Source organism: Melanerpes formicivorus, unplaced genomic scaffold, assembly GCF_026170545.1.
Source record: "Melanerpes formicivorus ecotype bairdi unplaced genomic scaffold, bMelFor1.0.p_v2 SCAF_1, whole genome shotgun sequence".
In the NCBI taxonomy this organism is placed as follows: Eukaryota; Metazoa; Chordata; class Aves; order Piciformes; family Picidae; genus Melanerpes; species Melanerpes formicivorus.
Window position 1 is genome coordinate 34,793,553 of NW_027142353.1, and position 25,279 is coordinate 34,818,831.

Below are 25,279 nucleotides of genomic sequence, written 5' to 3' on the forward strand. Positions count from 1 at the left end.
GTAAGAAAATCTGATAAGGAGATGCTTTTCCTTTCAGCCATGTTACTGACTCTGCCTCACTGATGTAAAGCCAAGAATGGCTGATGCAGTTTTAGCCCTCTTCCTCCAAAGAGAACACTCCCTCTTTGCCAGCCACATGAACCATCTGGTTCACTCCAGTCAAACCTGGAGAAGGGCAACAAAGCCACCTCCAAATGCTGCTCCTCTGCCTGGAGAGCACAGCTCACTTGGGCAAAAGTTTTGGATCTAGTTAGGAATGCCCAGAACTGTAACACTGCTCATCTCAAACACTTTCTCTGGGTGATAAACATATCCCAAGGATTTGAGGGCTGCCACGAGGGAATGCTAAGCGGCAGCTACACACTTGGCAAAGAAACTGAAATCCTCTCTTGGTTTCACAGCACAAAGCTTTTCTTGAGTCCCTTCTGGAACCCCATTTGTTGCTTGCTTTAGTCCTTGTTGTATGTGCGTGGGTTCCACCCACACGTGTAAGCTACACCCAGAAGGCTAAAGAATCCCAGGGCAACTAACAACTACTGCTGCCAGCTCATGGCTTGAGAAGTGAAACAAAAAATGAATTCCTGTTTACAGCAAGAAGCTGATTTTGAAAAGGGCTGCTGCCATGGTGTCAGAGCAACTACTTCACCACTAATATCAAACAGATCATCTCATACAGCCATAGAACGGTTTGGGTTGGAAAGGGCCTTAAGGATCATCTAGTTACAATCCCACTGCCAGGGGCAGAAGCACCTTCCACTAGACTAAGCTGTGCAAAGCCCCACCCAGTCTGGACTTGAACATTTCCAGGGATGGGGCATCCACAACTTCTCCTGGCAGCCTGTTTCAGTGCCTCACCACCCTCACAGTGAAGAATTTCTTCCTAATATCTAATCTAAATCTACCCTCTGTCAGTTGAAAACCATCACCCCTTGTCCTATATCACTACACTCCTTGAGAAGAGGTCTCTCCCCATCTTTCCTGCCAGGCCCCCCCTTAAAAGAAAGCACAACTGATACTTGGCTCCATTAAGGTTAAAGAATTCCTTTGGCACTGGTGCCAGAAAAGCTGACTACAAAATACTGCCCATAAAAACTCCACTTACAGCAGCAGTTCAGCAAAATCATTCCAGTGGCCACTAGCAGATAAAAGTTAACTCTTGTAACACAAAAGGCTGCGGAGTAGCTGCCTCCATTGTGATTTCTGTCAGAAAATAAACTCTGCACTGGCATGAGCAGTGCAGATACAACAACCGGGTACAAAAAGCAGAGATCCACACTGAAGTGCTCACTGGCAAAGTTACTGCACTAATTACTTGCCACAGAAGGGAAGCAGGGATATCAGAAATCCCTGGAACCTGAGCTGTCATCATGCCTCAATTTTTAGCACAAATATCAAAAGAGGGAAGTGCACCACTGAGATGGACTGGGGTATTTTTGAAGAACAGCCCAAAAACCACAGGTGAAGGCAAACCTTGATGAGGAGCAGCTGACACTGAAGGTAAGTTGCAGTGAAATCTGCCATCCCTGCCAGCTCTGACTGCAGTTCTCCAAGCCTCTGAAGATCACTGAAGCATGAGAAGAAAGAAAAACAAAACAAACCAGGACCAAACTCAGTGTTAAGACAGCAAACAGGTTTATCTAAATGCACTCCGAACACAGCAGCAGTGAAGCCAACAAATTCCTGCATCTTGCCTTAGAATAAGGACCAGAAGGAGCAGCAGAACAGGCACTACAAAAACAGTTTGCACCTTGGGACTTGGCATCTCCTTCCTTCCTGGAGGCTGACACGAGCACAGCAGTGGAAGCAGAGAGTCTGTCAGCCCACATTACTCTGCAGCCCTATGGGAACCGTAGAGTGTGGCAGCTCCAGATTTAACTTCAACTGCTCCAGACTCCTACTGCAGCTAATGACCCTTCTGCTGCTGGGAAAGCTAACTATTCATGCTGGCCAAGAAAGGTTGTTTGGCACATGTCAGGCTCACACAACCAAGCAGATCTGAAATGTAGCTGCCTTTTAAAGCCAGGCTGAAATGAGATGTACTGGTATTTGCTCAACTAGCTGCTGTGCCTTGTCTGCTCTCAGCATTTCCTGTAAATCACAGAGCAACAGAAGCAGCTTTTTACTTGACAGAAGAAAACAGTGACAGTTCATGGAAGTCCCAAAGGCTTTAGTTCTCTACTCTTAGACATGTTTTCAAATCAAAAGTGTTTATTAAGAAAGCAAACCCCTTTTTGGTGACAGAAGTGAAAACAGGTTGGATGATGTGGATTCACTGTGCCTCCATTCTCCTCTGTATTTTGTTTTGATCCAAAATGGGCTAAAATTGACACTCCACACATTATGAAAGAGAGGGGCTTTTGTTCTTCAGCTGACCTTTTGCCTTTTGTTTATTTTAGATTTGTCTTTGCACTCACAATGCCTCCCTGAAACTTCAGCTCTGCCAAGCTAGAAGGCTGCTGAGTGCTGCCACATTCAAAAAAATAAATCCATGAGATTATCTCTATTATTTGCAGCCAAAGACAATCCCTCCCAAGCAGAGGGGCTGTGCCTTCCTTCCATGCAACAACAGCAGAGCCTGAGCCTTGCACTGTGACTCCATTGCATCCTCATTCACCCAGAGAGCAAAGAGACAAGACTCCTGGGCACTTAACTCCCACATCATGCTCACTGCATCACGACACACTAATGGGGAACAGGATGTCACCTCTCAGCTAACAGCTCAGCAGACATTCCATTTCCCAGCCTTCTACAGTTCCCAACTCCACTAATTCTATTTCCTTGCAAATCTCAAACAGATTTCAACATCCCTGCAAGACAAAAAAAATAAAAATATTCCAATGGGATGGATGGAGACACTAAACCACAAAGACCAATTTGCTAAAAATCTGCCTGTCTGGCAGTTTCAGCTGCAGAGCCTGGGGGAAGAGCATCGGCCTTGAGCACAGTTAGGAATGTAAGTCCCAAGGAGACAGCAGCTCCACAAGGTCTGTGTTACTTCTCCTGATGACAGGAATGATAAAGGAAGAGGGAGTTATGTCCCACAACAGAATCCACTGCTGTCAGCCTCTTCTACTCCTTTCCTTTCAGCAAGCAAATTGTTGGTGCAGGAAAATCTTGCCCTCTGCAAAGTAACCTTTCATGCTTATTTTGGTTTTGTCTCAAATCCTTCCTTCTCTTCAGGGTGGAAAACAGTAGCTGCTTTACTAGGGTTCCTGCGGAGTGATCCCAGCAGGAAGAAAGCCAAGCCAGTAACTCCCAGAAACTCCAAAGCATTGCTGTCCTTTAATGCATGTATGTTATGCAGCATCTCCAGCATGATTCCTACACATGTAATCAAAACCATTGATGGCCTGACAGGTATCCAGACCCTCATCGTGCCTAGGGGGCTGCTCTGCAGAGAGATTACCTGTTTCAAGGATTTAATGCATGAAATGCTTTCAGACTGTGTTTTAGGTTGTTCATTTTAGCCTCAAAACAACTGAAGACAAACCCTCCAGTTTTTCACAGTTGGCTTTGCAGCAAGGACCACACCATTTATTCACCACTGCAGGTGGGTGTGAATGTGATTCACAGCTATGTGTAAGGCAGCTCTCTGGGGGAAAGAGAGAGAATACAGCCTTTTGGAATTCCATGCTCCAAACAAAGCATTTTAGATTGCTTTCCCAGCTCTCAAAATAAGGCTCTTTCCCTCTTCAAAGCAGAGGCATCGTAGTGAAGAGATCCTTTTCAAGTGTTTTGTTTGTGTAAATGAGTCGGGAGATGAAATAGAAGAGGCAGCACAAATTCCACATTCAGAAGCTGCACACCCTTATCTGTAGAGCAGCAGACAGCAGCACACAATATTGTCTGCTTCAGGAGAATCTCTGATGAGGGCTGGAACTCCTCTGCTGTGAGGATAGGCTGAGAGAGTTGGAGTTCTGGAGAAGAAAATGTTCTAGGAAGGCCTTGTTGCACCCTTTCAGTACTTAAAGGGGCCTATAATAAAGACGGGGACAGACATTTTAGCAGGGCCTTTTGTGACAGGATGCGGGGTGATGGTTTGAAACTGAAAGAGGGCGATTTAGACTAGACAGAAGGAAGAATTTATTTGCACTGAGGGTGGTGAAAGACTGCCACAGGTTGCCCAGAGAGGTGGTAGAAGCCCTGTTTCTGGAAACACTCCAGGTAAGGTTACTGGGGCTCAGCAACCTGACATAGTTGAAGATGTCCTTGTTTACTGCAGGGGACATTTTACTAATTGACCTTTAAAGGCCTCTCCCAACCTCAAACATTCTAGCACTCAATGATTCTATGATTTTACAACTGATGAAGAAGGTCAAAGTTCTTCATAAACAGGATCATAGAATCATAGAATGGTCTGGGTTGGAAGGAACCTCCAAAGGTCATCTAGTCCAATCCCACCTGCAGTAAGCAGGGACATCCTCAACTAGCTCAGGTTGCCCAGAGCCTTGTTGAGCCTTACCTTGAGTATCTCCAGAGATGAGGCCTCAACCACCTCCCTGAGCAGCCTGTTCCTGTGTTCCACTACCCTCCTGGTAAAGAATTTGTTCCTAACATCCAATCTAAATCTACTCTTCTCTAGTTTGAAGCCATTGCCTCTCATCTTATCACTGCAGGCCTTTGTAAACAGTCCCTCTCTGTCCCTCTTGTAAGCCCCCTTCAGGTACTGGAAGGCTGCTATTAGATCTCCCTGGAGCCTTCTCTTCTCCAGGCTGAACAAACCCAGCTCCCTCAGAGTGTCCTCACAGCAGAATTGTTCCAACCTCCTGAAGATTTTTCTGGGCCTCCTCTGGACCTGCTCCAAAAGGTCTGTGTCCTTCCTGTATTGGATTGGTGGTAAGAACCCAACAAAGCCCCAAAAGCATATCTTCACCTGCTGAATGAGACACCACAGGACCTGAAAATGAAACATCAAATGGGACAACCTCTCTCTCCCCACTCAAATAAAACAAACAAAAAACCCCTGTGCATATACACTATAAATAATATGATCAAAAGAAGGGACTTGTACAGGGACAGAGAACTAAGATGCTGCCTGAAATCACACCAATTATTCAGTGGGACAGAGTGAGACCTCAGACCACAGTTTTACTACAAACAAACAGCAAATGCTGTTTTCCCACAATGTTCTCTAGAAGGTTCAGGCTAAGTAGCCAGCAGCAAAGTACAACACTGATACTGAGTGCTGACATTGAGGGAAGCACCTGCTGCAGACAGATTAGGAATCCAAACCCATCTTCCCATGGGCAAGCCAGCTTGCAGCCTTACCGGATGGTAAATTCCAGCAGCTCCTGTATGCCCTGAGAGTCGAGGTGCTGAAGGTTGTAGACCCTCTCCAGGCTCTGATGTAAGAACTGCTGAGAAGGATCTTCATGTGGTGTAATGCTGGGTGAGGCAGGGGAGGACACCAGCTTTCTACCTGGCAACTAAGCAAGAGGAAATACATTAAAATACAATAAAATAATCAATGCAGTCAACATATAAGGAGAAGAGCCTAACACAAGGAACAACACTGCTAAATGCTGCCACGTTATTAATTAGCAACTGAGAGCTCCAATGCACTGCTCAAACTCAAAATTTATAGCAAGGCTTTCAGCTCTGCATCTTTGTTAGGTAAAATTCTCCATTTTATAATCCATTTGCACCCACAGCTCTTCAGATTATAGTCCAACACCCCTCTGAGGGAAGCATCTTCCTCAGCTACGTGACGTTGCTGTGAAATCAAAGGAAGTCCAAGACCTCCCAAGCTGTGATTGATTTTATGAGCTGCAATAAGATTTATGACCAACTTCAGTCCCACCTGTACTTCCAGGCAGAAAAACCAGGCTTCAATGTAATTCCATGCTTCAAAGCCACAAGGAACACATCTCACCCACAAATAAACCTTTTAGGTAGGACAGAAGTCAAATGTTGGAAGATCTGCAAAGGCGCAACTCCCCTTCCCCAGAGAGTCAGAGCTGCAGAAAGCTCCCAGGGATTCTGCCCATCCATATTGTATCAATTTCATAACTGGCTCTTTCCTTAATGCACATGCCAATACACATCACAGTATCACAATATCACCAAGGTTGGAAGAGACCTCAAAAATCATCAAGTCCAACCTGTCACCACAGACCTCATGACTAGACCATGGCACCAAGTGCCACGTCCAATCCCCTCTTGAACACCTCCAGGGATGGTGACTCCACCACCTCCCTGGGCAGCACATTCCAATGGCAAATGACTCTCTCAGTGAAGAACTTTCTCCTCACCTCCAGCCTCAACTTCCCCTGCTGCAGCTTGAGACTGTCCTCTTGTTCTGGTGCTGGTTGCTAGAGAGAAGAGACCAACCCCTTCCTGGCTACAACCACCTTTCAGGTAGTTGTAGAGAGCAATGAGGTCACCCCTGAGCCTCCTCTTCTCCAGGCTAAACAACCCCAGCTCCCTCAGCCTCTCCTCACAGGGCTGTGCTCAAGGCCTCTCCCCAGCCTTGTTGCCCTTCTCTGGACACATTCAAGTGTCTCAATGACCTTCTTAAACTGAGGGGCCCAGAACTGGACACAGGACTCAAGGTGTGGCCTAACCAGTGCAGAGTACAGGGGCACAATGACTTCCCTGCTCCTGCTGGCCACACTATTCCTAATGCAGGCCAGGATGCCATTGGCCTTCTTGGCCACCTGGGCACACTGCTGGCTCATGTTTAGGCAGCTGTCAATCTGCACCCCCAGGTCCCTTTCTGTTAGGCAGCTCTCCAGCCACTTGGTGAATGGGAGAAAACTGGAATCCAAGTGTAACCAACTGACACACAGGGAAGAGACCAGCAATAACCATAACAGGGGTGAAGTGCAAACCCAAGTGGTTCAACTTACTCTTAATGGAGGGACCAGATGGGACAGACTGTCCCGAAGGTAGGCATAATGTCTGAAGGTATGATCAGAGAACAGGGCAGGCATCGTTGGGCAGCTCTTAGCAGCATTAAAAATCAGAACCAGCACTGCAATATCTGTTGAAGGGGATTGTTAAAGAAAAATGCACAGCAAGAAGAGCTCCTTGGGGATGGGAAATTCAAAACAGCAACAACTCATCCACCTTTTCTTTGCTGGAGATTGTTCAGGGAGTTCTTCACTGTTGGAAAATGCTGAGCACAACCCAGAGAGGCAGGTGCCTGAGCTGTTGAAAATTAAGTACAAAGATGACAGGAGGGGCCAGATAGGAGGAAGTATATTACCACCAATGTGGGGTGGCTCAGAGGTGACACAAAGGTTAGGAGCCAGTGATTATAAACACAGAACATAGTATCATAGTATCAGTCAGGGTTGGAAGGGACCACAATGATCATCTAGTTCCAACCCCCCTGCCATGGGCAGGGACACGCACAGCATGTTCATGAGGTGGAGTTCCACTCCTGCTCAAAGCTCTCACTGCAGTTACTAGTCTGGCACCCAAACACCACCTAAAAGTAAACATTCACCTTTAAGTCTTTGAGAATTGCTGCATTTCCTCTGATGGCCTGAAAAACATCCCTCTTGCACAGATTTAAACCACACTAAAGACTCAAGCGTGGCAAGATAGCTATGGAATAGAAAACCCAACTTTCACACTGCAAGAGCCAGGGAAACAGAGAGCAGCTAAAGGCTTCAATCAGCCCAAAGGCTGGGGCACTCACCTTACAACACAAAGATCATAGAGCCATGAAGGTTGGAAAATCCCCCTAAGATCATGGAGTCCAATTGTTAACCCAACACTGCCAAGTCCATTACAAAAGCATGTCCCTAAGCTCCACATCCACATGTGTTTTGAACACTTCCAGGGGTGATAATTCCACCGTTCCCCTGAGCAACCTGTTCCAATGCTTACTCACTCTTGCAGTGAAGACATTTTTCCTGATATCAAATTTAAACCTCCCATGGCACAACTTGAGACCACTTTCTCTCATCCTGTTTCTTGTTACCTGAGAGAAGAGACCGACCCTCATCTCACTACAGTTCCCTTTCAGGTTCAGTCTCCAGCAGAGAGCAGTAAGATCTCACCTCAACATCTTCTCCAGACTAGAAAACCCCAGTTCCCTCAGCTACTCCTCAGAAGACTTGTGCTCTATTGATCTCCTTACAATCTCCAACAGGAGAGTGTAAAAGGATCCCAGTCTAAGGTCTGCCTGGCCACTTGCCTGCATAGGGAAGGAGTAGGTTCAGCCACTGAACCCAAATCTCTCACCTCCTGATCAATCTCCTGCATCCACAAGCTGCCCAGCTCCTACTTACCAAACCAACTTCTCTTTGCCCCAAATTTTTTCCTATTTTGAGCAGAAGCTATCCAAGTGATCTGATTCAAATCTGCCAAGTGCTTTGAATCAAAAATTAACACTTTACACTGGAAACACACCTTTCAGGTCTACCTTGTACTTCTGGCTCCTTGGCCTTCTTTCACAGAAATTACCTCCCTGAAATTTGGTGGTGAGTTACTTCTAGAACATTCTCCCAAATAATATTCTCTGGTTCAGGGCAGGAAGGGGCATTGAGCTAAAGAACAGCTTCTCCCCACCACAAACATAGAATGGTTTGCTTTGGAAAGGACCTTAAAGATCAGCTAGTTCTAAGCACCCTGCCGTGGGCAGGGACACCTCTCACCAGAACATGTTACTCAAGGCCTCAACCAACCTGGCCTTGAACATGGGAGGGGGCATCCACATCCTCCCTGGGCAACCTGTTCCAATGTCTCACCACCCTCACTTTAAAGCATTTCTTCCTAATCTCCAGTCTAAATCAAGTCTCCTCAAACTTCAATCCATTCCCTCCCATCCTATCCCTACAAGTCCTTGTAAAAAGTCCCTTCCCAGCTTTGTTATAGGCCCCCCTCAGGTACTGGAAGGCTCCTGCTGAGGTCTCCCTGGACCCTTCTCTTCTCCAGGCTAAACAGCTCCAACTCTCTCAGCTTGTCCCCACAGAGGAGATTCTCCAGCCCTGTGATCACCTTTGTGGCCTCCTCTGGGCCTGCTCCAAAAGTTCCAAATCCTTCTTTTCTTGGGGGCCTCACAATGTTCCTTCAATTCTCAACTCAACAAACGTGCTCCAATTCTTACCCATCTGATTAGGGATCAGCCTTCCTCTCCACCTGATCCCAGCCCTTTTCAAGTCTCAGAAGGTGTTTGTTTAACCTGTACAGAAGTTCTAGCTGATGGCCTGTGACTGGTGAGAGAAGTAAGGAGCACCTTCCCAGAGGAAGGAAGGGAGTTGACCTATTCTAACATCTCTCAGCATGTTCTGCAGTCACATCGAAAGGAAGCAAGGAGAATGAACAATGGCAGAGAATATTCCACATTTCCAAGGCATCTCCTATTGTTAAGGATAATGGTGTAACAGTAACAGTTTGTGTTTTAAAGCACTAGAGGAGCTGGTGTCATTGTATGGATTGCTGATTGTGAATGATTTCCAAAAGATGATCAATTTCCAGCCTTATAGGGGGTCAGCCTCTGCTGCCCTCAGAAATGGTGCTGATCTACACACTGCACAGCACTGAGGATGGCAGGAGTTTCACCTACAAAGAAAACAGACAAGGAAACCCACTCCTCTTATTTAAAAGCTAAAGCACCTTCAAAATTAATGCAAACTAGACAGGTATTCCCACATCAAAGGACCCATCCACAAAGCTTAAACCGTGGCAAATTGTTTGATGAACAGATTGTTCATCACAGCATAAGAAAAGCTAACAGCTATTGCACCACTTGCTGAGTGAAACTGGAAGGGGAGACCTCATTCATGTTTATAAAGATGTGAAGGGCAGTCAGTATCAGGAGGACAAAGCCAGGCACAGCTCAGTGATGTCCAATGACAGGACAAAGGGCAATGGGTGCGAGCTGGAGCTCAGGAGGTTCTACATGAACATAAGGAAAAACTTTGTCATTCTGAGGGTGACAGAGCCCTGGAATAAGTTGCCCAGAGAGGTTGTGGAGTCTCCTCCTCTGTAGACACTCAAAATGCCTCGATGCATTCCCATATGACCTGCTCTAGGTGATCCTGCTCTGGCAGGGGGTTGGACTCGATCTTTTGAGGTCCCTTCCAGCCCCCAACATTCTGTGATTCTGTGAACTGGCCTTGCAATGTGGTCTAGCGGAAGGTGTCCCTCCCCATGGCAGGGGCTTGAAACATGATTTTCAAGGTCCTTCCCAGCCCAATCCAACCCATTCTATGATTTAATACTCTCTGATCCTATGAACAAAACTAAGCAGCAAAGGGATTCAGAAATAGCTACAGGACTGTCTGCTACAGTCTGAAACAGTTTAACAAAAGGCAGCATCAGGAAAATATGAAAAGAATTCTATTTGCTGTCAAAAAGATCCAAAAGATTCATGGAAAAGATACAGGCTGGGTCATCCATGTCAGGTTCTGGAGTGTCAAAGAAGGGATGTGTGCTGAGCAGCTCTGGGACTAAAGGAAGCACCAGAGTGGGATGTCTGCTTCCCAAGAACTTCAAGCATCTGAAAATACACAGATTGAAATATTTATTAGTAAATAGGTACATTGCAAAACACAACATTTAAAAGTATTCTTTTATCTTGCAGGCACCAGTCAGCATCAAAACCCTACTGTCCAAGTCTCATGGCTGAGTATCTACATTAATATTTTACAGGATCCAGGAAAACTTAAGAGGACAGCTTAAAAAAAACTAAGCAGTAATAAAGAATAGAATAGAACAGACCAGACCAGACCTTCAAGATCATCACGTCCAACCTATCATCCAACACTACCCAACCAACTAACCATGCAACCAAGCACCCCATCAAGTCTCCTCCTAAACACCTCCAGTGAATGTGACTCCACCACCTCCCCAGACAGCCCATTCCAATGGGCAATCACTCTCTCTGTATAGAACTTCCTCCTGACCTCCAGCCTAAACCTCCCCTGGCGCAGCCTGAGACTGTGTCCTCTTGTTCTGGTACTGGCTGCCTGGGAGAAGAGACCAACCTCTGCCTTGTCACAATCTCCCTTCAGGTAGTTGCAGAGAGCAATAAGGTCACCCCTGAGTCTCCTCCTCTCCAGGCTAAGCAACCCCAGCTCCCTCAGCCTCTCCTCATAGGGCTTGTGTTCCAAGCCCCTCACCAGCTTTGTTGCCCTTCTCTGGACTCGTTCCAGCAAGTCAACCTCCTTCCTAAACTGAGGGGCCCAGAACTGGACACAGGACTCAAGGTGTGGCCTAACCAGTGCAGTGTACAGGGGCAGAATGACCTCCCTGCTCCTGCTGGCCACACTGTTCCTGATGCAGGCCAGGATGCCATTGGCCCTCCTGGCTGCCTGGGCACACTGCAGGCTCATGTTCAGCCTACCATCGACCTGTACCCCCAGGTCCCTCTCTGCCTGGCCGCTCTCCAGCCACTCTGACCCCAGCCTGTAGCTCTGCATGGGGTTGTTATGGCCAATGTGCAGCACCTGGCTCTTGGACTTGTTGAATGCCATCATGTTGGACTCTGCCCATCTATCTGTCCAGCCTGTCGAGGTCCCTCTGCAGAGCCTCTCTACCCTCCAGCAGATCAACTCCTGCCCCCAGCTTGGTGTCGTCAGCAAATTTACTGATGATGGACTCAATGCCCTCATCCAGATCATCAATGAAGATATTAAAGAGCATGGGGTCCAGCACTGATCCCTGGGGGCACACCACTAGTGACTGGCTGCCAGCTGGATGTGGCACCATTCACCACCACTCTCTGGGCTCGGCCCTCCAGCCAGTTCCTAACCCAGGTCAGAGTGCTGCTGTCCAAGCCAGGGGCTGACAGCTTAGCCAGCAGTTTGCTGTGGGGGATGGCATCAAAGGCCTTGCTGAGGTCCAGGTAGACTACATCCACAGCCTGCCCCATATCCACCAGGCAGTCACTTGATCATAGAAGGAGATCAGGTTGGTCAGGCAGGACCTACCCAGCTTTAAACTGGAGCTGTAGAACCCAAAAGAAGCTTTCATACTAGATGTCAACAAATGTGTCTGTCTTTTTTTCCTCTCTGTTTAATCAGAAATAAAGGAGTGAGGTGGTAAAACCACAGCCAAGAGACAAGGCCCAACAACCCCCAACCTTCCCCAAACAACTAAGACTACACTGGAAGACAAAACAGACTAAAATATCTTCTTCCAACACTACCCAAGAATTCCATCTGAAAGAATGTGTGCAGTAACCATTAAACAACCAAAAAAAGCCCTACACAAATGCACCTGTCATGGCCAATAGCATTGGCTGCTGGTAGATATTTAATGCAGTGTCAAGTAAGCACAAAATATTAGTTGCATAAAAAAGATGGGGTTGTAAACTGAGGGTTGAATGAATCTTTTCTGGTAGTGCTTTGAGTGCTTGTAATAGAAGGATGCCTCCAGGAGTGGTCACATATCCATACATTCATAGAATGGTTTGGCTTGCAAGGGACCTTAAAGATCACCTAGGACAAGAGGGAATGGTTTTAAGCTGAGGGAGAGCAGGTTTAAATTGGATCTTAGGAAGAAGCTTTTCAGTACAAGGGTGATGTGACTTTGCAAAAGGTTGTGGATGCCTCCTCTCTGGGGGTGTTCAAGGCCAGCCTGGATGAGGCCTTGTGCAGTTGAGTCTAGTTGATAGATGTCCCTGCCCATGGAGGGGAAGTTGGAGTAGAAGACCTCTGAGGTCTAAGCTGTTCTATGATTGCAACCCTCCTACCATGGGCAGGGACACCTTCCTCCAGACCAGGCTGCTCAAGGCCTCATCCAGCCTGGTCTTGCAACACAGCTGGGGAGGGGGCATCCACAACCTCCCTGGGCAACCTTTCCCACTTTCTCACCAGCCTCACTGTAAAGAATTTCTTCCTAACATCCAGCCTTAAATTTGCCTTCCTCAAGCTTCAATTCATACCCTCTCATCAGTTCTGGATTCCCAGTACTGATAAGCAAGAACACCACAGTTCCCATATCACTCATGGTTATGGACAATGCTTAGTGCAGCCACCACTCCAAATATTATTTGGAACCAAGACCATGCATCTGTACACCACTTACCTCCCCAGGCAGTATTAGCCTAATGCTTCAATTACCAAAAAAAGTGTAAGAACTTGAGTAGCCACACAAGGACACTGAAGACACTTACTTCCATATGGATTCTCTGTCTGTGGGATACTTGGTTAGGTTCTTCAGCAGCTCCACCAGTGCAAGATGGATGCCTTCTTTAGTCGAGACATTGGTGCAACACAACAGTTCATGAAGGGCTTCCCGAATGTCCCTTGAAGAATCCTGAAAGACAAACCCAACCCAGACACCTCTGAGTGTGTGCTAGCTTCAGGCTGTGCCTAGAAAACTTTCCACAGGTCTTGAACAGAAAGTAGTAGAATGTAAATAAGTCACCACTGGATGTAAAAAGGAAAATCATAGAATCATAAAATTGTCAGGGTTGGAAGGGACCTCAAGGATCATCCAGTTCCACCCCCCCTGCCATGGGCAGGGACACCTCACACTACAGCAGGTTGCTCAGAGCCACATCCAGCCTGGCCTTCAAAACCTCCAGGGATGAGGCTTCCACCACCTCCCTGGGCAACATGTGCCAGTGTCTCACCACCCTCATGGGGAAGAACTTCTTCCTAACACCCAATCTGAATCTACCCATTTCTAGTTTTGTTCCATTCTCCCTAGTCCTATCACTACCTGACACCCTGAAAAGTCCCTCCCCAGATTTCTTATAGGCCCCTTCAGATACTGTAAGGCCACAAGGTCTCCTTGGAGCCTTGTCTTCTCCAGACTGAACAGCCCTGACTGTCTCAGTCTCTAAAGGAGAGGTGCTCCAGCCCTCTGATCATCCTCGTGGCCCTTCTCTGGACACCTTCCAGCACCTCCACATCCCTCTTGTAATAGGGGCTCCAGAGCTGGGCACAGTACTCCAGGTGGGGTCTCACCAGAGCAGAGTAGAGGGGGAAGAATCACCTCCCTCCACCTGCTGGCCACATTTCTCTTGATGCAGCCCAGACTGTGATTTGCTTTCTGGGCTGCAAGTGCAAACTGCTGGCTCATGCTGAGCTTCTCATCCAAATAATGATAAGTCCTAAATGATCCCATTGGACAAACTGCCAACATAAGCTGGCTGTGTACACTAACTTGCACCCTTTTGGGCTTCCTTGCTCTAGCAGATACTAGCTCTGGTGTCGGCTTGGCTTTGCTGACCTTGGCTGTGTGCTTTGTGGGGGCTGAGTATCTAACAAACAACTCTCTGCTCTTTCTCTTGTCCTTTGTGTACAGGGGCTGAGGGGGGTCCAGGAGGGGAAGTAGGGAAGGGGAAACTCTTACTAGCTCCCCTGGTTTTGTCCAGGGGGGCTCTTGTGCTGTTTGTCAGTTGTAAATGCCTGCAAATATATGTAAGTATCTTATATTTTGTACAGATTCATTGCATTTCATTTTAGATTGTAGTTTTGGTTGTAAATACAGCTTCATTTGCTTCCAACTGAGCTTAGGGGGAATCTTCTACCCAGCACAGAGTGCTGAGAGTGATGTGCCTGCACATGCACTTCCCATTCCTTGGCTGAACTAGAAGCACCTGAAAAGCAGGGCACGTTTCTGCTCATCATTGCTAAGCACAGATAAGCAACTGCTGCAGGGGCTCCTGCTGGTCTCCACCCACACACTTCATTTACTGGAATGAAAGGGAACTGTTTCACTGCTGATCTTCTCAAGCAGAGCAAGAATCACTATTTGGTTTGGGTGATGTTGTACCCTTAGGTAAAGGCAGTAACAGGAAAGGAAGGTGCTGGGTAACTCAACTCACTGCTGAATGCTCGTTTGCTCACTGCAGGGGGGGTGGAGTAGGTGACCTTTAAAGGTCCCTTCTAACCCAAACCATCTGTGGTTCTGTGAAAACAAGCACCAGAGTTTGTTTTATTGTCTTTGGAGAAGCCTTTTATTGTCTGACAGCTGAAGCCTTTAACCTTGTCACCTGCCTCCAGAGGGTCTGGGTAAGTGTTGAGGATGTGTCAATAGCTGGACAGATTAGATTAACAGTGATCACCTAAAGGATAAAGGACCTTGACCTAACTACAGGTGTGTAGATGGACAATAAAGAAAAGAAACCACACAAGTTCAGACAGGAACTTTGTGATGAACATAGAGGATCCCTGATGTACCAATTCTAAAGTCACTTTGCAGCCATTTTCTTCCTCCAGGCCAGGCTGACATGCAATCTGTAAGCAGTATTTTAGAAGTGCTGGGGCTGAAGTCCAGCTTAATTAATTACATTCCTGCTGCCCAAAGCCACCTTGCCCTTCCTTACCTATGTGTTAGAATAGAATAGACCAGACCAGGTTGGAAGAGACCTTCAAGATCATTACGTCCAACCTATTATCCAACACCACCTAATCAACTAAACCATGCAACCAAGCACCCTAGCAAGTCTCCTCTTGAACACCTCCAATGATGGTGACTCCACCACCTCCCTGGGCAGCACATTCCAATCAATCTTCTCTTCCTCTGAATTCAATCTCTCTTCCTCTGAAGAACTTCTTCCTAACATCCAGCCTAAACCTGCCCTGGTGCAGCCTGAGACTGTGTCCTCTTGTTCTGGTGCTGGTTGCCTGGGAGAAGAGACCAACCCCCACCTGGCTACAACCTCCCTTCAGGTAGTTGTAGGGAGCAATAAGGTCTCCCCTGAGCCTCCTCTCCTCCAGGCTAAACAACCCCAGCTCCCTCAGCCTCTCCTCACAGGGCTTGTGCTCCAAACCCCTCACCAACTTTGTTGCCCTTCTCTGGACACGTTCAAGTGTCTCAATGTCCTTCTTAAACTGAGGGGCCCAGAACTGGACACAGGACTCAAGGTGTGGTCTAACCAGTGCAGAGTACAGGGGCAGAATGACCTCCCTGCTCCTGCTGGCCACACTGTTCCTGATGCAGGCCAGGATGCCATTGGCCTTCTTGGCCGCCTGGGCACACTGCAGGCTCATGTTCAGTCTACCATCAAATTTCATAGACTTCCTGGCTCTCAGCATTTGTGTGGTACTGCTGAACAAAAAGTGGAAGTTTGACAGGATACAAGAACTGGAAACATCTCAATGGCCAAAATTGATTATTTTTTTTTAATTACAATTTGCTAAGTATCAACAGCTCCTTCATCATTGTCTTACACAAAGGAAGAGAGCACAGGCCTCTGGTAAAGGCTCTGAAATGACAGCCAACACACACAAATGATCAAAGGAGGAAAGCACAGCAGGGCTGCCCAGCCCTTCCCTATTCTGGTGGTGGAAGGTAGATAGGAGCAAAAGAAGACATACTCCAAGGACTGGAATGAAATGACCATGCATATAAAATACTCCAGGTGAGTTGCAGAGACCACTAGAAGGGCAGTACAGAGTCAAGTGAAGCACAAGACTACAATGAGACAGAGAGGAGCCCAGCTCAGCAAAAACTGAGATCAACACCACCAGGGAAAACACAGCCAAAGAGACTCCACAACCTCTCTGGGGAGCCCATTGCAGTGCTCTGTGACCCTCAGAGTGAAGAAGTTCCTCTTCAGGTTGAGGTGGAACTTCCTGTGGTGTAGTTTACAACCCTCAGCCCATCCTCATAGGAGAGATGGTAGAGCACAGGCTGCCCAGAGAAGTGGTGGAATCTCCATCTCTGGAATCATTAAAAACCTGCCTGGACATCATCCTGTGCAACCAGCTCTAGGTAAACCTGCTCTGGTAGTGAGGTTGAACTGGATGATCTCCAGAGGTCCCTTCCAATCCCTATCACTCTGTGACTCAATCTTAAAAGGTCTTTTCCAGGCTAACCAATTCCATGATTCTATTTACACTCTCAGAACAAATTTAGGTATCAAAGTTAATGCTGCTTTTCCAAATCCTTTATTTCGGTCCTGGAAAATGTTAGTAACTCTCACACTTCAGCTAAACTTATGATAATAAAACCCAAAATATATGTATGCTTTGTCATGCATGGTTAAGTTGCCACAGAACCCTTAAGACAGAACCCCAGTCTAGCTAGGAGGGTTTTATACCTTGATGTACAGGTCCCCTACTTGAACAAATGTTGATCAACCACAAAAACCTCACTGCTGTATTTGCAAGCTCAGACCACATTCCACTGCACTTGTTACAGACTGCTAAATTAGGTTAGTTGGTTTGCTTCCTCCTGGGACACAACTGAAGGAAGTCCCTGGTGCCCTAGGTAAAGCAAGCAGCAGTTGAAGAGACAGAAGCAGATTTGCAGCACTGCCCCAGGCTTGGGAGACTTCCCAAAAGAAGCAGAAACTTGCCTAACTAGCAGCAGAATCAACCAACCACACCTCAAATGAATTGGGTCTGAGGGTAAGCAGTGTGGGACAGCACTGTTCATATAGATGTAACCTCTTCCCCTTATAAGATTAAACCCATCAACCAGGAACAGCTGATGGCTCATGCTGTCCCCTGAATCCTGGCTGAGCACTGACTGCTTAGGAAAGGGCAAATACACACTTCAGAGCATGCCTCTGAACAGTCAGAGGAAAGCTCTCAGGCTCATATGCCAGCTCTAGGAGGCAAGAACAACAAAGGAAATTGAGAACTGGACACGATATTCCAGATGCAGCCTCACCAGGGCAGAGTAGAGGGGGAGGAGAACCTTGCTCCACCTACTGACAACACCCCTTCTAGTCCACCCCAGAATGGCATTGGCCTTCTTGCCCACAAGAGCACGTTGCTGGCTCATGGTCAACCTTCCATTCACTAAGACCCCCAGGTCCTTTTCCCCTTCACTGCTCTCCAACAGCTCAGTCCCCAACATATCCTGGTCCATGGGGTTGTCCTTTCCCAGGTGCAAGACTCCACGCTTGCCCTTGTATTTCATTCAGTTTCTCCCTGCCCAACTCTTCCAGCCTGTCTAGAAGGAAGAAACGTTTTCCAATGAGGGTGCTGAGTTGCTAGCACAAGTTGCCTGGAGAGGTGGCAGAAGCCCCATCCATGAAAACATTCCAGGTGAGGTTGGACAGGGCTCTGAGCAAACTCCTCTAGTTGAAGATATCCCTGCTGACTGTGCGATTGTTAGAATAGAATGGAATAGAATAGAGTGGAATAGACCAAACCAAACCAGGTTGGAAGAGATCTTCGAGATCATCGTGTCCAACCTATCATCCACTGCCACTTAATCAACTAATCCATGCAACCAAGCACCCTACCAAGTCTCCTCCTGAACACCTCCAGTGATGGTGACTCCACCACCTCCCCGGGCAGCCCACTCCAATGGGCAATCACTCTCTCTGAGTAGAATTTCCTAACCTCCAGCCTAAACCTCCAAACCATTTAATGATTCTACCTAAAGAATATTCTGTTGTCCTGGAGATTACAAGCTACTGGACCTTAGGAGCCTTTGGGAGTGTCTGAAGTAGAGGGGAAAAAACAAGCCAAAAAACCCCAAATGAAACAGGTGGACAGCTTTCAGCTCAGAGGAAGGGGCTGATTAGCGTGATGCCAGTAAAACATCTCAAAAGGCAGTGAAAGCTTTTCTCCCTTAGGGATTTCTTACCTCCAGGACAGCCAACACAGTATCCAGCTGGTCTTCCCGCAGTGTGATGTTATGGGAGATCTTTCTCATTGTGTGTATTGACTGCAGTCTCACCTCCTCAATCTCATCATTGAACATGTCAACCAAAAAATCCAGGCACTTCTCTGCAAATGAAGGCGAGGACTGAGCCAGCATGCAGAGGGCTTCAACTGCCGCGATCCGAACCTCTGGCAAAGGAGAGGGAGGGAAGTCATTGTAAGTGCTGCTTAAAAGGACATTAACACCCAGCAGCCAGGCCTCTTATTCAGCATAGAATGGATTGGGTTGGAAGGGACTTTAAAGATCCGCTAGTTTCAGCCCCCACCTTGCCATGGGCAAGGACACCTTCACAGTATCACAGTATCGCCAAGGTTGGAAGAGACCTCAAAGATCATCAAGTCCAACCTGTCACCACAGACCTCATGACTAGACCATGGCACGAAGTGCCACGTCCAATCCCCTCTTGAACATCTCCAGGGATGGTGACTCCACCACCTCCCTGGGCAGCACATTCCAATGGCGAACGACTCTCTCAGTGAAGAACTTTCTCCTCACCTCCAGCCTCAACTTCCCCTGCTGCAGATTGAGACTGTGTCCTCTTGTTCTGGTGCTGGTTGCCTGGGAGAAGAGACCAAACCCCTTCCTGGCTACAACCACCCTTCAGGTAGTTGTAAAGGGCAATGAGGTCTCCCCTGAGCCTCCTCTCCTCCAGGCTAAACAACCCCAGCTCCCTCAGCCTCTCCTCACAGGGCTGTGCTCAAGGCCTCTCCCCAGCCTTGTTGCCCTTCTCTGGACACATTCAAGTGTCTCAATGTCCTTCTTAACCTGAGGGGCCCAGAACTGGACACAGGACTCAAGGTGTGGCCTAACCAGTGCAGAGTACAGGGGCACAATGACTTCCCTGCTCCTGCTGGCCACACTATTCCTAATGCAGGCCAGGATGCCATTGGCCTTCTTGGCCACCTGGGCACACTGCTGGCTCAACCTTCTACTAGACCAGGTTGCTCAAGACTTTGACAAACCTAGACCAGAATGCCTCCAGGAAGCAGCATCCACAGTCTCCCTGGGCAACCTGCTCCAGTGTCTCACCACCCTCACTGTAAAGAATTTCTTCCTAATAGCCAGTCTAAATCCACCAGCTTCCAGCTTCAATCCATTCCCCCTTACCACAACAAGCCCTTGTTAAAAGTCCCTTCCTGGCTTTCACACAGGCCCCTTTCAGGTACTATCAGGACTATATAATGGACTATCAGGTACTCCATTCATGGACTGGACTAGGACAGAAGATGCTAAGAAAACACTGATCACAGAATCAACCAGGTTGGAAAAGACCTTCGAGGTCATCAAGTCCAACATATTACCCAACACCATCCAATCAAGTAAACTATGGCACTAAGTGCCTCACCCAGGCTCTTTTTAAACACTTCCAGTGATGGTGACTCCACCACCTCCCTGGGCAGCACATTCCCATGGCCAATCTCTTTTCCCAGAAAGAATTTCTTCCTAACATCCAGCCTAAACCTCCCCTGGCACAACTTGAGACTGTGTCCTCTTGTTCTGTCACAGGATGCCTGGGAGAAGAGACCAACCCCCACCTGGCTGCAACCTCCCTTCAGTGATGATTGAGAAGAAGCAAGGACCTGTGGCACTGGGAATCACAGGCAAGTCCTTGAATCAAAAGCCTCATTTCAAGCACAGCAGGTACTGCTGTCAGAAGGATCTGCAAGAGGGACCTGCAGGTGAAAAGCAGGTCTCCTACCCAGCAATAAATATGTGTTTCACAGCTTTGCCAGTGTAGCATTAACCCTGGTACCTTAAGCAAGCTAATTTAGATAATTAAGCTCTGCTTGTTCTATCCTTCCTGACGTTTTAATTGCTGGGAGCATTCGCTGCGTTTTTAACTCACTACGCAGCGCCTCATGAATTGCTGACGAGCCCCAGAGTGCCACCACTTCAGCAGTACACACAACGAAACTCCTCTGCTTCTTCACCTCAGATTCCTCAAGGAAAGGGCAAAGGTGCCACCTCATTATTTAAATGACTCCAAATTTAGACCAAAAAAGGCATCAAAGTGTCAAGACTGTATTTATACTGTAAAACAGCACAGGAATTTGAAGAATACCCAACTATAACAAGCTTAAGTGGAGATGATTCTTCTCCCTGCAGGCATCCTCACTAGCTTCCATAACTGTTGTGTGCTGGGATCATAGAAATAAGAATGAATTAATCTGATGCCTTGCAAATATTATTGTTTTAAACATAGTTTTAAATTTCCATTCAAATTAGCTCATCTTGAAAATGTTTATTTAAAACTCAAGTGTAGCTTTTAGGCCTATTGTCCTTAAAGAACAGATTGGATGCCTGAGGATTCTGATTAAGTAGGAAAAACGCAAAGGAAGCAAGACCTCTGCTTATTCAGTAATGAAGCTTTTGCCACAAGCAGAAGTTTCCATGATCATTAAGACCAAGGTACTGGAGAAGAAAAGCATTTGACCTATATTGCTTTGAGAAGCTGAGACACTAATTCAGATTTAAGTTCCAACATGGAATTCAAGAAATAAAGCATAGATGCAAGGCAGGAAGAAGAGAGCTCAGCAGTGTTTGAAAATGCTGCAGTGGAGGGAAAATTCTGCTTTATTCAAAGATCATAGAATGGGTTGGAAGGGACCTTAAAAATCCATCTAGCTCCAACCCCCCTGCCATGGGCAGGAACACCTCCCACTAGACCAGGCTGCTCAAAGCCTCATCCAACCTGGCCTTGAACACCTCCAGGGAGGGGACACCCACAACCTCTCTGGGCAACCGGTTCCAGTGTCTCACCACCCTCACTATAAACAATTTCTTCCTAATATGCAGTCTAAATCTATCATCTACCAGCTTAGAAGATCTGTGTATATTCCACATCTCTCCACTTCATCAACACTTCCCTAGAGCATCACATCTACCTGCATCTAGGTCTGGAGCCCTCAAGACAGGAAGGACATGGACCTGAGAGAGCAGGTCCACAGGAGGGGCACAAAAATGATCAGGGGGTTGGAGCACCTCTGCTCCAGGACAGGCTGAGGGAGCTGGGGGTGTTTAGCCTAGAAAAGAGAAGGCTCTAGGGAGACCTAATTACAACAAAGAGGGCCTACAAGAAGGCCACAGAGGGACTGATAATAAAGGCCTGCAGTGACAGGACAAGTGGCAAGGGTTTGAAATTAGAGAAGAGTAGATTTAGATTGGATGTTAGGAACAAGTTCTGCACCACAAAGGTGGTGGAACGCTGGAAGAGGTTGCTCAGGGATGAAGTTGAGGCTCCATCCCTGGAGATATTCAAGATTAGGCTTGACAGGGCTCTGGGCAGTCTGATCTAGTTGAGGACTGCAGAGGGGGCTGGACCAGATGGCCTTCAAAGGTCTCTTTCAACTCACACCATTCTATGATTCTATGATTGTAAGACCTACAGCAAAAAACACTGGAGAACATGTTTCACAGGCCAATGGACAAAGGCAGAGATTTCAAGCTTCAGGAAGAATTCAGTTATAGGATTTAGAATTTAGCTGCAGGAGCAGGGAAGTCATTGTGCCCCTGTACTCTGCACTGGTTAGGCCACACCTTGAGTCCTGTGTCCAGTTCTGGGCCCCTCAGTTTAAGAAGGACATTGAGACACTTGAATGTGTCCAGAGAAGGGCAACAAGGCTGGGGAGAGGCCTTGAACACAGCCCTGTGAGGAGGCTGGGAGGGAGGGAGCTGGGATTGTATAGCCTGGAGAAGAGGAGGCTCAGGGGAGACCTTATTGCTGTCTACAACTACCTGAAGGGAAGTTGTAGCCAGGAGGGGGTTGGTCTCTTCTCCCAGGAAACCAGCACCAGAACAAGAGGACACAGTCTGAAGCTGCACCAGGGGAGGTTTAGACTCGAGGTGAGGAGAAAGTTCTTCATGGAGAGAGTTGTTCACCATTGGAATGTGCTGCCCAGGGAGGCAGTGGAGTCACCGTCCCTGGAGGGGTTCAAGAGGGGATTGGATGTGGCCCTTGGTGCCATGGTCTAGTCATGGGTCTGTGGTGACAGGTTGGACTTGATGATCTTTGAGGTCTCTTCCAACCTTGATGATTCTGTGAAAATGTGCTTTTATTTGCAGGAATCATGGAGCAATAAACTAAATTTACAACAACCTCTACAGAGCTATTTTTGTGAACGGTGGTTTCTAATTTAGCCTCGTCCTTCCAGTAACATTAAAAGCAAAGTCAGGAATCATATTCAGAGCTTGGCATTTCACAGCTTTCTGCAAACACCAACCCCTCTCAACAGCCTGAAGAGATAGAAGTCTTCGCTTTACTCACAGGGAAGCTGGCCTAGGAAGGCCAGCACACAGACTTTCCTGAGGCTGCCAGCATGGTCAAGGCTATAAGCAAACCTAGGAGCTAAAAGATGCCTGTCTTCCAGTTTGACACTCACAATCCATCCTCTTTAAAAGAGCAAATCAGATATAATCTGATGGAAAGAAACAGCCTCATAGCAAGAGCTCAAGAGACCTAAACAATGGCACTATGGAACAGCTGGATGTGACATTACAACATTTACACTAAAGAAACAGAAGTACCAGTAACATTCCTAAAGATGTAAGCCAGACCTCACCTGAAATTTTAAACCAGAGAGATCCAGACATCTGTTTTCATGAACAGTGCATTCCAGCTGGCCAAGAAGAAAGCTTTTGGCCAAAAAGGCCAGCAGTATCCTGGTCTGTATCAGTGACCAGCAAGACCAGGGAAGTAATTGTTCCCCTGTACTTGGCACTGGTGAGGCCACACCTTGAGTACTGGGGTGAGTTTTGGTCCTCTCAGTACAAGAAAGACATTGAGGTGCTGGAATATGTATCACAGTATAACTAAGGTTGGAAGAGACCTCGAGGATCATCAAGTCCAACCTACCAACACAGACCTCATGACTAGACCATGGCACCAAGGGCTACGTCCAATCCCCTCTTGAACACCTCCAGGGATGGTGACTCCACCACCTCCCTGGGTAGCACATTCCAATGACAAATGACTCGCTCAGTGAAGAACTTTCTCCTCACCTCGAGTCTAAACCTCCCCTGGTACAGCTTGAGACTGTGTCCCCTTGTTCTGGTGCTGGTTGCCTGGGAGAAGAGACCAACCCCTTCCTGGCTACAACCACCCTTCAGGTAGTTGTAGAGAGCAATGAGGTCACCCCTGAGCCTTCTCTTCTCCAGGCTAAACAACCCCAGCTCCCTCAGCCTCTCCTCATAGGGCTGTGTTCAAGGCCTCTCCCCAGCCTTGTTGCCCTTCTCTGGACACGTTCAAGTGATTTGATGTCCTTCTTAAACTGAGGGGCCCAGAACGAGAACAGCAACAGAGAATGTCCAGAGAAGAGCAACAAAGCTGCTGAAGTGTCTGGAGAGCATGAGGGAACTGGGGTTATTTACCTGGAGCAAAGGAGGCTGAGGGGAGACCTTCTCTACAACTACCTGCAAGGAGGCTGGTGCCTGGTGGGGGCTAGATTCTCCTCCCTAGTACTAAATGTTAGGACAAGAGGAAATGGCCTCAAGCTATGCCAGGGAAGATTTAGATTGGATGTTAAAAGAAAGCTTCTTCACTTAAAGGGTTCTCAAACACTGGAACAGGCTCCCCAGGGAGGTGGCTGAATCCCCATCCATGGAGGTGTTTAAGAGATGCAGAGATGTGGTGCTGAGGGACATGGTTTAGCACCAGACTTGAAAAATGGTTGGACTTGATGATCTCACCCAAACTATTTTATGATTCTTTCTTACCAGCAGAGACTAAAAGACCTGTTCAGCCCCTTGCAAAATGAAATCTCTCTATTAAGATATTAGGGAAGGCAGAGAAGAGCAACAACTATTTAATCTGAAACCCACCAGTGGCTAAACCCAAATGGGTATAAATTGGCTACAGCTTAATTAGGGCTGACAATTTGAAGACGACTACTAGTTTGTTGGAGCAAATGAATTCTGAAAGCTTTGGAAAAGTATGTAGCTTTGTCTCCACCATTTCTAACCTCTGTTAGGCAAGAAGCTGCTGTTTACAGTCCCCATGGACACAGGTTCCTTGCAGTGCTATGCTTTAAACAAGTTTCATTAATTTTGATTTTCCTTCCTGCAGAGAAAACATCCATCTCAAACAGCAGCAACTGATGCTGCCAATTTAGAGGCACATGGCAACTGTTCAGTTGTAATCAACAAAAAATAATCCCCGTGGCTTTTGGCATAACACCAACAACCACTTTTTACCAGATATCCTACCAAAACTTTAGTGTTTCTAGGAAGCTGTTGGGTTTTGGTTACTCAACAGAACATCTCTATCCACAATTCTGTGCAACACTGTTCCCAGCACTGGCAAGGCTGCACCTTCGGTATTGGGTTCAGTTTTGGGCTCCTCACTACAGAGACATTGAGATGATGAAGTATGTCCAGAGAAGGGGTGACTTCAACCTGCCAGATATCTGCTGGAAACTTAATTCAGCAGAGAGGAGGCAGTCCAGAAGATTACTGGAGTGAAAGGTGGTTGTAGCCAGGAAGGAGTTGGTCTCGTCTCCCAGGCAACCAGCACCAGAACAAGGGGACACAGTCTCAAGCTGCACCAGGGGAAGTTTAGGCTCGAGGTGAGGAGAAAGTTCTTCACTGAGAGAGTCATTCGTCATTGGAATGTGCTGCCCAGGGAGGTGGTGGAGTCACCATCCCTGGAGGTGTTCAAGGGGAGACTGGACGTGGCACTTGGTGCCATGGTCTAGTCATGAGGTCTGTGGTGACAGGTTGGACTCGATGATCCTCGAGGTCTCTTCCAACC

At 47.3% G+C, this 25,279-nt stretch overlaps 1 protein-coding gene across 1 annotated transcript in view; it reads right to left on the reverse strand.

Annotated features, from left to right (window-relative positions):
* The window catches only part of INTS4 (integrator complex subunit 4), a 57,616-nt gene that overhangs the window by 19,407 nt on the left and 12,930 nt on the right, over positions 1–25,279 (reverse strand). Inside the window, exons 11-16 of the mRNA XM_068139835.1 lie at positions 18,457–18,662; positions 13,073–13,215; positions 10,338–10,453; positions 6,849–6,982; positions 5,269–5,426; positions 1,471–1,564 (exon numbers count right to left, since the gene is read on the reverse strand). Of these exons, the coding sequence (XP_067995936.1) occupies positions 1,471–1,564; positions 5,269–5,426; positions 6,849–6,982; positions 10,338–10,453; positions 13,073–13,215; positions 18,457–18,662 (851 nt within the window). The remainder of the gene's footprint in view (positions 1–1,470; positions 1,565–5,268; positions 5,427–6,848; positions 6,983–10,337; positions 10,454–13,072; positions 13,216–18,456; positions 18,663–25,279) is intronic.